At 44.7% G+C, this 16,287-nt stretch overlaps 1 protein-coding gene across 1 annotated transcript in view; it reads left to right on the forward strand.

Annotated features, from left to right (window-relative positions):
• PDE1C (phosphodiesterase 1C) overlaps window positions 1-16,287 on the forward strand; it is a 372,774-nt gene that overhangs the window by 288,931 nt on the left and 67,556 nt on the right. The window contains exons 10-13 of the mRNA XM_015405748.1: window positions 1,374-1,502; window positions 3,759-3,860; window positions 8,143-8,263; window positions 15,017-15,098. Of these exons, the coding sequence (XP_015261234.1) occupies window positions 1,374-1,502; window positions 3,759-3,860; window positions 8,143-8,263; window positions 15,017-15,098 (434 nt within the window). The remainder of the gene's footprint in view (window positions 1-1,373; window positions 1,503-3,758; window positions 3,861-8,142; window positions 8,264-15,016; window positions 15,099-16,287) is intronic.

Below are 16,287 nucleotides of genomic sequence, written 5' to 3' on the forward strand. Positions count from 1 at the left end.
CCAGGTCCAGATCCGTGGATGGCAGCGGAAGGCGGCTCAAAGCGTCAGCGTGTCCCATCGCTTTCTCCGGCCAGTGAAGAAGCACATAAGAGTAGCCTGCCAAGAAAACAGACCACCGGAGCACCTGGGGCGAGGCTACTGGAGAACCAGCGTGCGAAGCGGAGTGGCTTGCGTTGGTCTCGGCGTTGGGGCTCGATGTGGTGCTCGAAACTTCGTCTGGGTCGTTGTTCATGGGAGTTAGTATCCCACCTTCGTCGCCAGTGGAAAGTATTGAGACTTACTAGTGATATCAGCTCTCATGCTTTATTTCAACTCAGAAAAAGACAAACTAACCAGCTCACAGGCTGGTTTATATGTGCAACAACCCCGCACCCAAAACACACCCACACACAAGTGATGGCTATTTACAGTGGCCGAGAGTTCCATAGGCTCTCGGCTGGGAGCCTAGCCTGCCGATAGGTGCCGGCTAGGATCCGCTTGTCCCATTGTTACTGAGAGTGAAGCTCGGCCGCTTCGCATGACCACGTGGTGAAATGGCCACGCACGTGGTCTGGGATGGATACATTACAATCGCGCAGGGAAGCCAGGCCTTTAAATCCCCCCCAAGTCTCTCTGCAAAAGCGGAGAGGCTCAGGGGGAAAGGAGGGCATGTCTACTCGGCTCCCCTTCCCGTCTCCAGCCAGCCTGGGCTGGCTGGAGACAGGAAGGGAAGCCGGGCAGACATGCCTGGCTTCCCGGCACGATCTTCTCCAAGTGACCTGCAGCTGCAGATCATGCAGGGAAGCCATACATTTAAATCCCCCTTCCTTGAGTCTCTCCACAAGAGCGAAGTGGCTCCGGGGGAAAGGAAGACATGGAGGAGCCGGGCAGACATGCCCGGCTTCCCTGCGCGATCTTCTCCAAGTGCCCCACGGAGTAACTGACTAGCTAATACAACAAATGGGAAGAGCAACCCCCCATACACACACATACTGAATAAAAACATGGTGGTGATGGAAAGAGCCATCTAGGCACAGCTGGTTTATGGTGCCCCCGCAGGGTTTTCAAGGCAAGAGACTAACTGAGGTGGTTTGCCATTGCCTGTCCCTGTGTCATGACCCTGGTAGTCTTTGGAGGTCCCCCATCCAAATACTAACCAAGGTCGACCCTGGTTAGCTTCCAACATCTGACAAGATTGGGCTAGCCTGGCCTATCCAGGTCAGGACGAATAACAACATAACAGGTAGAACGTGACACTTGGGGAAAATGTTTTATAATATTTGTAATGCCAAGCTGATTCCTGATCCATTTTTAATGGGAAAGCTCTTTCTGGGGTGCGGGATGGGAGGACCTCAGCATCTGTGTATATTGATACGGAGTCTTTCATTGTATAGGTCAGATTCAGCCATTCTTTATAACGATCGGTCTGTGCTGGAAAATCATCACCTGAGTGCAGCTTTTCGCCTTTTGCAAGATGATGAAGAGATGAACATTCTGTCTAACCTCTCCAAGGATGATTGGAGGTAAGAGTCCCTACTGGCATCTGTCAGCATAAATCTGCCACTATACTCCCCAATCGACTGATCAGTGAGAGGGTCCTTGGTGTTTGGAGGATCAGAATGCAGGAATGGCAGATAATCAAAGGCACAAGTGGTATTCAGCATGTGCTGAAGGCTACCAGTGATACCACCAGTCATCTTAATAATATGCTATTGTAGCTGGCTATAACAGTGAAAGGGCTGCAGTTGGATCGACAGAGTGCCATTGGATGGTGTGATGCTACACCAAATGGGCTCCCCTTTGAGTCTCCTTTGGGAAGAAAGGTAGGGTATAAATAAAAGTAAATAAATAATGAATGGCTCAGAAGAAAAAGCAGAATCTGAGATGCTCTTGTCACTGTGAGATTTTGAATTTTGTAAAGCTGGTTGCTGAACGAAACTCCAGTCAAGATGTGTTTGGTACTTCTATTCACGATTATACGTGAAATTATATTAATTTAGTTCAATTGATCAAGCTTGGCTGCTGCATTTTGAAGCAACGGATGTTTCTGGACAGTTTTGGAAGGCAGCCCCGTGTTCCATGAAGTTTGATTAAATGAAACAGAGCAGAAGCCCTTTATCACCGCTACAGTCAGCTAGGGACAAGTGAACATTCCCCATTCTGCTTTGTTTTTAGATTTGTTTGTAGTTTTGTCAACCATTTTGCTCTTCCAGCACTGAGAGCCAGTATTGCACAGTCAAAGTATAAGGCTAGGACCAGAGAGATCAGACTTCCACTTCCAGTCCCCACACTGCAATGAAGATCATGGGCAATCCAATGCTAAACATAGTTACCCCTTTCTGTTGGGTTCAGAAGGGTGTAACTCTGTTTCGGGTCGCACTGTGTGTGAATTTGGATGAGTCACCATCTTGCAGTCTAGCTTACTTTACAGCAGGGCTATTTTTGGGCAGGAACGCACAGGAACGGAGTTCCGGCTGGCTCCTGAGTTGGCCACGCCCAGCAGGAACTCATTAGCATAATAGGCCACACCCAACAGCAGGAGCTCATTAGGATTGGCTACATTAGAAGTGTGTGGCCTAACATGCAAAGGAGTTCCTGCTACAAAAAAAGCCCTGGGTTTTGACAAAAAACAAGGTAAACAGGATAAGAAGCAAAAGGTGGGTGTGGCTGGATGACCACACTTTTGGTAACATTGGGGTGTGGCCTAATATGCTAATGAGTTTCTGCTGTTGGGTGTGGCCTATTATGCTAATGAGTTCCTGCTGGGCTTTTTCTACAAAAAGAGCCCTGCTTTACAGGGTTGTTGTAAGGCAAAAAAGGGGGGTGTTATATGTCACCCTAAGGTCCTTGGCTGAGGTATGGCAAAAATCAGATACATTATTTGCTTTTTGCTGTTTGTTCTGTAGATTGTATGTACACTTGGTTTGATTGTTAATGTGGTCCTTATACATGCAATGCATATCACTATATATATATGGAGAAAGTGGCATTATACATATATGGAGAAAGTATCTGTTTTTGTAAGCTGCCTTGAGCTGGCTTCGGCTGGGAGGGCAGGGGAAAAGTTCAAACAAACAAATAAATAACTAAGAATGCCGATCTATTGATGCAGAAATAACCTTGGAAAATCCTCTAAAGGAAAAAGTTGATGGGAGGAACAAAAATGACATGAAAATATGGTATCCTAGGTTTTATTTGCACAAGGCAGAAGTGCACTCAAAACAGGGTCCCTGAGAGTCCCTACATTTTGAAATGGGGCTCAATTTAAACACTGAGGTAGGCTACAATAGGGCCCTCTTTGCATGGAGAGTTAGCAACCATTGTACCGTCTGCTGGGGCCATGCATTTGGGGGCTGGGGTGGGGGCTAATGCTGTGTAGCTTAGACAGGAAGCTGGTGGTCTGGAATGCCATCAGAATAAGCAGTTTTAGCCTTCCTGGCATCATAGTTGATGCTGGAACTTCATGTTTCATGGAAGACAAAACGTTCCAATGCCATTTTCTGAGAAGCAGCGGGTTATCTCTCCAGAAGCAAGGCAACATCAGCTGACTTCAGTTGCTCATTCCAGGTCTGCTACTTGCAGCCGACATGCCTCCCTGCCCTTAAGCCCCACTAAAAAAACGATAATGTGAAGTGCTCAATGACGCACATTGCAGTGTAGAGTGAGAATGTCATAAAGGATTTGGAGTTCGACGGACTGAAAAAAAAAAGTTTCTTACATGTTTCTGACCCTTTCTCTCCCCCCCCCCACCCTGCCTTGATTTGATCTCTACCCAAAAGGGAATTCAGGACTCTGGTGATTGAGATGGTGCTGGCGACAGATATGTCCTGTCACTTCCAGCAAATCAAAGCCATGAAGAACGCATTGCAGCAGCCAGAGGGGTGAGTCACCTTGTGACACTGTGCAGCGCAGGGCTGTATTACAGCTGGTACTTTGCCACTTCATTAAACAAGCTGCAAAAATATCTCTCTGGGGGGGGGGGACCCAGCATTTCTGATGTCTGTGCCTATTTCTGTTCACATTAATTGAATCTGCACACACACATACTTAGTTCCAGAGGAGCAAAGTGTCCAAAACAGCATGTGTGTATAAATTGCTGTCAAATTTAAACTGACCCCAGCAAGTGGCTTTCAAGGCAAGTGAGAAGCAGAGGTGGTTTGCCATTGCCTTCCTCTGCAGTCTCTTCCTTGGTGGTCTCCCTTCCAAATACCGACCCTGCTTAACTTCTGAGATCAGATGAGATCAGGCTATGTCATCCCACCTTCTCTCTTTAAACAGTGGAGCATTGGTCAAAGGAAACTAATAATTGATCTTTATCAGACTGAGGGTGTTGTTGCTCCACTATGGACAGGGCCAAGGCAGGAAAACTACTTTCCCATCCTGCAGCCTGGATTCCATGGCCTTTGTGTATATGGTACAGAGGAGGATTAAAGACCTCAGATGTGTTCCTCCCCAGTGTGGAAAGACAGTGTTTAGCTTCAGATTAGCTAGCATGGAGGTAGAAGAGAAAGTAAGAGGTTGTTTCCTTTCTTCCAGGAATGCACCTGCTGCATTATTCCTGCTTAGTAGTTACAGGTTGTTCTTTGGGGAATTATGGGCAAGAGCTTCATGTCCAGCTCCGTTAGGAGATGCGGCATTTGCATTGAGATCTGTGGACTGGTTCCTACCTAGTTGAAAAGGGTAGTCTTTGAAGAGCCTTACCTTTCAATGAAGAATATACCTTTCTGGCACCTCAGGAGGATAGCCCTTGAGGGGGTCTCCTGACAGAGAGACAGAACTTGAAAAATCAGTGTCAGAAACTCAAAACATAATGACGGAAGGTTGTGGCGTAGTGATGGGGCTGCGATGGAGCATACGTTTTCTGTACTGTTTGGTGTAGTGGTTAAGTGTGCGGACTCTAATCTGGGAGAACCGGGTTTGATTCCCCACTCCTCCACTTGCACCTGCTGATGTGACCTTGGGTCAGTCACAAGCTCTGGCACAGCTGTCCTTGAAAAAGAGCAGTTTGTGTCAGAGCTCTCTCAGCCCCACCCACCTCACAGAGTGTCTGTTGTGGGGAGTGGAAGGGAAAGGAGTTTGTAAGCCGCTCTGAGACTCCAAGTGAAGGGCGGGGTATAAATCCAATCTCCTCCTCCTCCTCCTCTTCTTCTTCTTCCTCTTCTTCTTCTTCTTCTTCTTCTTCTTCTTCTTCTTCTTCTTCTTCTTCTTCTTCTTCTTCTTCTTCTTCTTCTTCTTCCTTCTTCCTTCTTCCTTCTTCCTTCTTCTTCTTCTTCCTTCTTCTTCTTCTTCCTTCTTCTTCTTCTTCTTCCTTCTTCTTCTTCTTCTTCTTCTTCTTCTTCTTCTTCTTCTTCTTCTTCTTCTTCTTCTTCTTCTTCTTCTTCTTCTTCTTCTTCTTCTTCTTCTTCTTCTTCTGAACATCCCACGGTCCAGTCCCTGTCATCTCCATTTAGTAGCAGCAACGGGAAAAGTCTTTCTCCACTGGAGCCCCTGGAGGCTTGCTGCTGTTGTCAGAGTAAACAATAATGACTTAGATGGACCAATGTTCTGACACATTGCAAGGCAGCTCTATATATTCATCAGGCAGTCTTGCTGGGATGCAATGAACTCGACTGAAGCTACTTGTCTTCTCTTGTCTACTGTTTCCATACCACCAATGATATGCATCACAACTTGGCAAAGTGGACTACACCGGCTCCTTGTTCTGTTCTGGAATTTAACCACCTGGCCCAGGTCCCAAGCTGCTGGACTAGACCCTAATGAGGACATCTCTAGCCTTATTCCACTTCTGCTTATTCCCACTTTCCACCAAAACAAGATTCATTTCACCACAGGATTTTAGAGAGGTGCTGTATTTTTATATCAGATGCTGTATTTTTGTTATCAGATCCGATTCAGACATGGGGGGGAACAGCAGGAGCCACAAATGATCTTGTGCTTTCTGTTCTTCTGTGTCTCATCTGAATTGTGCTCTCACAGATCCCTTGACTGAAGTTGTACAAACATCCCCACATTGAACCTGCTGTGCCTCCTGCCTCTGTCATTATCACTTCCAAAACCATGTTTAGCACACACAGCATGAGTCCTTTTCATGGCCACCTGATTTTTTTCCCTGTCATCCACCTCAGAGAAGAACACTTTGTCCTTCACAGAGGGGGGAAAAACCCAACACAGTGAAGTTATAGATACCACCTTGAATTCCATGATAGGAGGAAGGCTGGAAATTAAATGAGTAAAGAAATACTGACAGTCTCAACTGGGATTTGACTGAAGGTTATGCTAGAAAATGGCATAGAGAAGATGTCGAAGGAGGCAAATGCAAGATCAAAGCACAAAGCTAAGGGTCAAAACTGACATGTCAACACCACCACTGTTAAGAGCCTGCATGTAGTTGCACATCAGCTGAGATGGGATGTCACTTGTGGAATGAGATCCTGACTATGCATATGAAGAAGAAGAAGAAGAAGAGATTGGATTTATACTCTGCCCTTCACTTGGAGTCTCAGAGCTGCTTACAATTCCCTCCCCCTCCCCCCACAACAGATACCCTGTGAGGCAGGTGGGGCTGAGAGAGCTCTTTCGAGAACTGTCCTTGCGATAACAGCTCTGACAGAACTATGGGTTGCCCAAGGTCACCCAGCAGCTGCAAGTGGAGGAGTGGGGAATCAAACCCAGTTCTCCCAGAATAGAGTCCATGCACTTAACCACTACACTAAACTATGACACCTCAGGATCTTCTTGATTTTTTAGCTGTAGAAGTAATTCAGGTAATGCTTACTTATATTTATTTATTTTTTATTTATTCAGGTATTTCTACCCCGCCCTACCCCGCAAGCGGGCCAGCCTAGATTGGTTTAACTATAATTTCCTTCCAAAAGAGCCCTGAAAAGGTCGCTCAGCAATCTGTTAATAATATCTGTACACCACACCCAGTCCAAATAGTAAGGTGAACAGGCTTTGTGTTTGTACACACACTCCTCTTTCCTTCTCACAAGCTCCCATTCCCTCCCTAGCTTTCCTGTGTACAATAACTATATTGCTGTGACGTCAGATCAGGCAAGGAATGGTCACTGCAAACCATCCATTACTGATTTGCAGTTACCATCGTTTGACCAGTTCAGACATCACTGTAAATAATAGTTCTCTCAAACCAGGGAGGCAAGGGAGAGATTTGGAGCACATGGCGGGAGGAGGGAGCACATGATAAGAACATAAGAGCCCTTCTTGATCAGATCAGTGGTCCATCTAGTCCAGCACCCTGTCTCACACAGTGGCCAACCAGTTCCTCGGGAGGTTCAACAACAGATCATTGAGCCAGAGGCCTTCCCACTGTTGTTTCCTCCTGATGTTGGTATTCAGAGGTTTACTGCCTTTGAACATGGAGGTTCCATTTAATCCTCATGGCTAGTAGCCACTGATAGACCTATCCTCCATGAATCTGTCTAATCCCTTTTTAAAGCAGTCTATGCCTGTGGCCACGACTACATCATCTGGGAGCAAATAATCACAAAACCTGTTCACAATGACATCTGAAATAAGCTTTACAAACTCTAATTCAAAAGTGGCTTAAATCTACAGTGTACATGCACCCTATCTTATTTATTTATATGCAATATTTGTAAGCCTGTGTTGCTCCCAGTCCAGTTGGGACACCCTAAGGAAGACCGATACATGAATAGTATCAAATTAGCATCTTGCTGTTTGTGTAAACATAAACACATGATTAGATCCAGCCGGTTTTTTCACTCAGTCTTTCCCAGTTCCCCCCCCTGCCACAGCCTCATGATTTTCAGCATAGCCTTTTTAAATGGGCCTCTCCTTCTGTCCTTTATCATCACCAGTTCAGCTGGTTGGATCCAGTCTACGATCTACATTTCCAAAATACAGGGAGCAGGTCAGACCGAGACTATCACGTCCAAACTCGTTTGTCCGTATATACAAAATCTTGCAAAGTAAATGGTCCGAACTCTGGCTCCACACCTTGTTGCTCTTTTAACACTCTGGAATGACCCCCATTCCCATCAAGGAGGTTAAATTAATATTTTATAGTTGTCAAGATCTGTAAAGACTTAAGTCAATCTCAGTGTCAAAGGTTATGATAGCTCATTTCCTTGCTGAGTTGTCTCTTTCCCATCTCACGGTTTGTTCCGTTGTTTGGGCTTGCAGAATTGACAAACCGAAAGCCTTATCACTGATGTTGCATACTGCAGATATCAGTCATCCTGCCAAGGCATGGGATCTCCATCATCGCTGGACCATGTCATTGCTAGAGGAGTTCTTCAGACAGGTAAGTAGGGCAACTTGACAAACTGCTGTGCACTTTTGTGGACAGAATGATGAAGTAGTTGCAAAAGAAAGCCGGAGTGACAATTGCCTACAGTCTTTTAAGTTTTCAGAAAAGAGTCAAACACTAGGAAAAGTACAATAAAGGTACATGGTCCCACCCCCCCATACAATTAGAGCAATACTCTACTTTTATGCATGGTGGCACCTGAAATACTGATTACATTGTAGTATGTTATGTGGGGTTGTACTGCCTTCTTTGGCTGGAGATTGTGTGAAGTATTCGGGGATGATGCATACATTCCTCCAGAGTACTTTCACCCATCCTTCTTCATCAGCAACCACCATGATCATCTTCAGGATTCAAGTCCAGTAGTCCCTTAGAAACCACAAGATTTTCAGGGTATAAACTTTTGAGGCCTATTATGCATGAGTGTTTTCCCTTGCTTTCACCATGCATGTCTGTCGGGTTTTCTTTGTTGTTCTGCATTGATTCTCCTTTCTTCAGCACAGTGCATTCTGTACATGTTCCCCCCATATTATGAGTTTGTGTGACTCTTTCCCATTTTTCACAGTGGCCAATAACACAGCGGAGAATCCCCTAGTGCTCGGCAATATGGAAAATGGGGCTTCACAGCTGCTTGTCAGTTCCTTTCTGTTTCCTTTCATTCAATAAACTAATGCTAAAATGCACGTGCAAAAGTTGAACCACAAGGATTTAAATGGAAGGCGCTTGCTGAATGCTACTGCACAGCTGCGATGGGGCAATTGCATTTAAAAAAACAAACAAACTTTGAGCATAAGAACATAAGAGATGTTGGATCAGGCCAATGGCCCATCTGTCACACAGTGGCCAAAAATACCAGGTGCCATCAGGAGGTCCAGCAGTGGGGCCAGGACACTAGAAGCCCTCCCACTGTTGCCCCCCCCAAACACCAAGAATACAGGGCATCACTTGCCACCCTTCACATGTCACAAGTGACGTTCCACCCTGATTTAGAAAAGTGTGGGGTGGGGGGTTGTTGTAGCTGCAGAATGAATACACTGGAGGAAAAAGAATTATCTGTAAGGTGGGCACAGAACCCGAAGTCAAGACTTAAGGCTTACTGCTTGGAAAATTTGCAGTAAGTAATTTGTGTGTAATGGGCCCGAGAGTCAAAGCTCCCTTCATCAGATGCTTCGACCCTGAAAATCTTGTTGGTCTCTACAGTGCTACTGGTCTCGAATCTGGCTCTTCCACTACAGACCGACATGGCTACCCCCCCCCCCGAACCATTTCCATGATAAATCAGATTACAGGCCCCAAAGAGTCCTTATAAGTTGCGGAAGAGAAGGGGAAAGGAGAAGTAAAGGCTGAAGGACTCTGAATTGTGCCTTTGAGACTTTGGTTTTGGGATGATTGGGGGTACTGTTACTAGACAGTTAATCTAAGCTTTAAAGAAAAAGTGCTATAAATGTTTGACTCAGTATACAAAAGGATTAATGATGAGAAGACTCAATGTACTAAGCTAGTTGGAGGATCTCCTCTCTTGGGGTTTTAGTTAGTAGTGGGTTCTTTACTTTCTCCCGTATATGTAGTTTCCCCTTACTTTTTTTCTGTTGTAGTTTTTTGTAGTGATAAAAAAAAATTTTAAATCCCCCCGGGGGCTTAAAAAAAAAATCAGATTACAGGCCAGCAGGACAATGAAAAATATTTAGTGTCACTTTTCTAATGACGCCTGATAGGACATTATGAGAAGTCACCCATGGTTGTTTTAAAATGTTTTGCACATTCTGGCCCTTTCGAAGAGCCAATTTATTCCCAGCATCACGTCAGCTGGACTCACTTTAACTCCTGTGGAGATTTACCCAAGGAAGCGAGCCTTCACTTCAAATGGGGAAGAAACACAGAGCAAGGCCTTTCTGGCGGCCCTTAGAGAGTGGGGAGGCTTGTGTAACTGAATTAATACTCTCAGAGTCTTGAAGGGTCACAGTAAACTCTGAGCAGGGTCTTGTTGCAAGCAGCTAATGCAAACAGGCCAATTGGGGTTTAATGGTTTCCTTGGAGACAAACTTGGTCTGTAGATGATCTGTCCCATACTGCGCTACCTGTAGTTTCCAGAACATCTTCAGGAGCTCTCCTGTACAGAGTGCATTACAGTGATTAATGCAAGAGGTTATCCTCTCAGAAGCAGGCAGGCATCCATTACTGAGTTCGCTTGTTGCTGAGTGTGGGAACCCAAGGCCGTCAGCAAGAAGGTGTGGCAGAAACACCAAGGGAGGTCTAATTTTCGAAGAGAATGATTTTTTAATCTTAGGATAACAATCTGAAGAACTTGACTTGGATAAACAAGTCCTCTGCCACTGACCTTCCAAGCATAATTGTGCAGGATATACCTTCTATAAGTCCACCTGACTTTATTATTCAGGGCCTGTCATGAGGCAACATTCATCTAGGAAAACATCTATTCAGTTATGCAGAGCATTTGTATATGGCCTGACTGTTCATCAGCTATGATACAGATGGTGGTTTGTGTGTATGTATAATACAATGGCTTTGCCTTGGCTGAATCCCATTGAGTGCATGGCATCCCTCCCACTTGATGCTGGTCTATAGGGAGCTTCAGCTGACTAAGCATCAGCTCTTTAATTACAGATATTAATGCATTATTTTATTAGCCATCTGCCATTTTCATTTTAGATCATTCCTGTCAGCGGGTGGACCTCTGAGATTGGATGGATGGATGGATGGATGGATGGATGGATGGATGGATGGGATAGATAGCTAGATAAGTGGATGGATGGATGGATGGATAGATAGATAGATAGATAGATAGATAGATAGAGATAGATAGATAGATAGAGATAGATAGATAGATAGAGATAGATAGATAGATAGAGATAGATAGATAGATAGAGATAGATAGATAGATAGAGATAGATAGATAGATAGAGATAGATAGATAGATAGAGATAGATAGATAGATAGAGATAGATAGATAGATAGAGATAGATAGATAGATAGAGATAGATAGATAGATAGAGATAGATAGATAGATAGAGATAGATAGATAGATAGATTTGTTGTTGTTCAGTCGCACAGTCGAGTCCGACTCTTCGCGACACCATGGATCAGATCATGCCAGGCCAATAGATAGATAGATTAGATGATAGATAGATAGATAGATAGATAGATAGATAGATAGATAGATGGGTAGATAGATGGGTAGATAGATGGGTAGATAGATGGGTAGATGGGTAGATGGATGATGGATAGATAGATGGATGGATGGATGTCTGACAGGCACACACACACTTTAGGCTAAACATCATTTCATGCTACAGAGCTAAACGCACAACCAGAGTAGAGATTTTTATTGTTACACCATGAAGTTTCAGATATGCAGTTGTTAAATAGAGATCTGCATTGAATAATATTCACATACTTAACAAGAAACCCCATAGCATCCACATATAGCCTTTCACAGGAGACACTGAAGTATGTCTATTTCCCCCTGTTTATGTGTTTTATGAGTAATGTTGCAGTGATTCTCCTACGTTTTAAAGGATTCTGTTACCTTTTCATTTCACATATTTGCAATAGTTGGCATACCGTAGAGATAATTTCAGTTTTCTATTTCTTCACAATGAATGTTTCCCATAAATTGGACATGTTTTCAGTGGTCATTTGTCAGAATGATTGCAAGATCCCACTAGGGCACATATCTGTATCAAATCCCTCCTCACTCACTTCTGTATTGACACCTGGTCTGTGGGAAATTCAGGGAGCAGTGTGAAAGAGCTTCATGCTTGGGGGGCAGTATTTCTCCCCTATTTTCCCCAGCATTCAAAAATATCAGAGGGGAATTCTTTAAAGTTCCATAGATATATACTTCTGGGTTCCAAAAATCAGGGATTCTAAGAAGCACGACCAAGACTCACCTTCCACCAGCATTTGTGGTGCAGGAGGTGAAGGAGACTAGAAGGAAGTAGGCTTGGCCACGTGGTGGCCTTTGGTGAAGTAAGCACGGGCAGAGATGGCCCAGCAGGCTATTTAAATGGGCTCCACACGAGACTTTGGCCTCTGTGTAACTCGGCATGCCAGTTTACCCGCCCACCTGCCCTTGTATTTTGGTCTTACATGATGCTTAGTTTTGTTTATTTTGCTCTTTACTGTCACAGCATGGTAGTTTGGACATTGGGATCCTTGGGGGGGGGGGCTGAGGCCATGCCTGCACGCTCGCCTTCCCCATTTTGGGGGCTCCCTTGGAGTGTGGAACCTTGGAGTGTGGAGCCACTCAGCCACATGCCCAGGCAGGGGCTCCTGGCTGGCTCCACCACCAGGTGGCAAGAGGGCCATGTAGAGGCCAGCGCCCACATGTGTCCCAGTACCTCGTCACTCCATGGTTGATCCCCAGCAGGCGGACTGGTGTTGTGACTCATCGGGCAGCAGCATGGTTGCCTGATGCTTGGATCCGTCCTTGTGCTGTGCCGTTGCTCCTTCTGCCTGCATTAATAAAATTAATCTGTGGCCAGTGTTCCCTCTAAGCTGAGTTAGTGTGAGCTAGCTCACAGTTTTTTAGCCTCCGGCTCACACATTTTTGTCTTCGCTCAGGAAGGGATGGCTCCAGAGCAAACTAAGTTATTCAGTAGCCAATTCACCTGCTCACAACTTTAATGCCAGTAGCTCACAAAGTAGAATTTTTGCTCAGAGGACTCCACAGCTTAGAGGGAACATTGTCTGTGGCCATGTTTTTACCAAAGAAGAATGGTTGTGCATGTGCCTTCCAATGCTTCACCCTCTATTCCTCCTTGAACCCATAAATGCATAAGCCTTCCAATGCTTCACCCTCTATCCCTCCTTGAACCCATAAATGCTCAGTCTTCTGTTGCAAAATGTTTTTTTTGGTGTGTGTTGTTTTGTTTTGCCACACAAAGGACTAGTGTTGAAAGGTTCTCGTTCTCTTGTTCTCTCTCTCTCTCTTTCTGTACACGTGTGGCAAAAAGTGCATAACTGCACTGTTCCAGATAATTTGGACTAAAATAATTATGGGTGCTGGAAAAAAAATGCCAACAGCTTGGAGAAAAATACCCCGTCCCTTTAGTGGAGACTTAATGTGTGGACAGGTTTATAAGATTATGCTTGGGAATGAGCAGGTAGAGAAAGAGGTACTTTTTTCCCTTTCTTACAATACAAGAACTCGTGGGCACTCCATGAAACTGCTGAGCGGTCGGGTTAGAACGGATAAGAGGAAGTACTTCTTCACCCAAAGAGTGATTAACACTTGGAATTCACTGCCACAGGAAGGGGTGGCAGCTACAAGCATGGCCGGCTTCAAAAGGGAATTAGATAAGCATATGGAGCAGAGGTCCATCAGTGGCTATTAGCCACAAGGTATAGATAGGGGCTCTGGGGCAAGTGATGCTCTGTCATCTTGGTGCTTGGGGGGGTCAACAGTGGAAGGGCTTCTAATGTCCTGGCCCCACTGGTGGACCTCCTGATGGCACTGGTATTTCTGGCCACTGTGTGATACAGAGTGTTGGACTGGATGGGCCTTTGGCCTGATCCAACATTGGCATCTCTTATGTTCTTATGTTCTAACATAGGCAGAAGAATATTTCTATGGCGTGGAGATAAATAACATCACTAAAGGGGGATGACTAAGGGGGGACACGATCAAGGTTTATAAAATTATGTGTGGGGTGGAGAGAGTTGACAAAGAGAAAATTGTCTCCCTCTCCCAAAATACCTGCACTCGAGGGCATGCAGTGAAGCTGTTGGGCAGTAGGTTCAGGACAGACAAAAGGAAAGACTACACAGAAAGTGATTAAAATGTGGCATTCACTGTCAGAGGATATAGTGATGATCAAAGGAACAAACACCTTTAAAAGGGGATTACATAGATTCATGGAGGATGTCTATCAATGGCTGCTAGCCATGGTGACTGAGGGGAACCTACACATTCAGAGGCACTAAGCCTCTACATCCCAGAGCCAGGAGGCAACATCAGGGGAAGTCCTCGGTCTCTATGCCCTGTTGCTGACATTTAATAAAAACTGCTGCCCCTTCTTAAGAAAATATGTGCCCTTAAGTTTTCCTGATGTGAGTGGGCTCAGGCCGCTGCACGAAAAGAGCTGGTCTCTTGTGATGGAATCTGATGCTCCAAAGAGAAAAACAATGTCCCATACAGGACATGCCTAAAGTAGCTCTCTGGATTACAGCTCATGTGAGTCCTCTCGGAAAATTGTAGAGAATGGCTCAGATCCATTGGAGCTTTTATGGGGGTGCAAGGATTTCCATCCTCAGAGCATTACTTTCTTAACGTCCCCCCACCTGCAGCAACCCCAAATGTCACCTGAAATTCTTCCCCTCTTTCCTCCAGGAACAGGATGAGGGGGGACATTTCAGGTTGCCACGGGAGTGTGATAGGGTTGCCTAGAGATCTCCTGGAATTACAACTCATCTCCAGATGACAGAGATCAGGTCCCCTGGATAAAATGGCTGCTTTGGAGGATGGGTTCTATGGCATTATACCCTCCCATCCCCTGTCCTCCTCAGCCCCCCCCCCCAGTCTCCAGGAATTTTCCCACTCTCAGAGTTGGAAACCGTAGAGGGTGGAGGAGAGGGAGTCATGGTCCACAGGCAGAAATCCTTGCTCTCCATGATAATGTTGGCTGAAGTCAAACTACAGCAGGAAATGTTTTCTGTGCTAGTTGAGGAAACGTGGCCTGCATTCTTGCTCTGCCCTAACCTGCTTGTTTCCTTTTTATTCCCCAGGGTGACAAAGAAGCAGAATTAGGGCTTCCTTTTTCCCCTTTGTGTGATCGCAAATCCACTATGGTTCCTCAGTCTCAAGTAGGTAGGTATATCGAATAAGACTAAATTTACAGCGGAGAGCAGAAGTGTTCTTTCATAGATAGCTCTGGAGCTGTGGTTTTGTATGGAACCTAGCTGTTATTTTGCATGTAATGTAAATGTATGGCAATGACGGTTCAATGACAATTATTAATTTTTCTCAGGGTAAATCTTTTTAGTGTTTGTTTTCATGGCCTGCAGCTGCCTTCCAGGCTGACAGTTCTTTATGGCTACATTCTAAGCCAGTGAATATTGTTTTGTGCTGTTTTTATTACCCTGGCAGGTGTTTGGCTTATTTTTGACTGCTTTTTAATATTGATAACTTTTATGTTTATTGTTGTTTTAATGATTTTAAAGTTGTGGTGTTTTTACTTTGAGAGCATCTCCCCAGATCTTGGGAGAGGCAGCATACGCATTTCTAAATAAGTAACTAGTCCCTTTTCCAGCTCTCTTGCAGTAAAATCCTGTATTGGCATGAGGAAAGAGCACATAAGGTGTGCACTCCAGGTGGTAAATACTCAGATTACATTTTGGAACAGGCATTTAATGAGGGAGCCGTGAATGGCATGGTTATGGTCCCATGTTCAGTACCTGGCCTCCCCAATTAAAAGAAAGTCATGACTCCTGCTGCTAGACATATAGATGGCACCAGGGCACATTGTCCGAGGGTTTGGACTGAAGCATCTACCTATATCTAGGATAGAGGAAAATGTATTCCTTTAAAAATATTCTGGGCCAGAATTATCAGAAAGGTCCTTCTCCTCCACTGAACAAATCATTTGTGAAATTAATAGTGAATCACATTGTTAACAAAGACAACTTCAGCAAGCGAACTAAACACTCAGCCAGTACTACAGGCTGATTTATACAGTTTAGTGCTGTTAAGCACTTGATGTAATTTGCGGAAGCTTTACTTCATCTAACCAGTGTTAATAATGGCATTCTCTTTGCAAGTCTCGCATTCCAAGGATTACAGCAATTTTCATTTCTCAGACTGCTGCACAGCTAGAAATCATTTAGTGTCTTCATACAGAGACATTGTGATTAAATCAAGAGCCATAATGTTCTTTGTTGCTATGCTAAGATGTAAGGGTTTTTGCTTGTTTTTCTCCCCTCTCAAAGCTGAAGACTGTGGGAGAATAGTTCATTTTTTTACATCGGTAGCAATTTTCTAGAGAAGTGTAGTTGATTAA

Source organism: Gekko japonicus, unplaced genomic scaffold (assembly GCF_001447785.1).
Source record: "Gekko japonicus isolate JY-2015 unplaced genomic scaffold, Gekko_japonicus_V1.1 scaffold58, whole genome shotgun sequence".
Lineage (NCBI taxonomy): Eukaryota > Metazoa > Chordata > Lepidosauria > Squamata > Gekkonidae > Gekko > Gekko japonicus.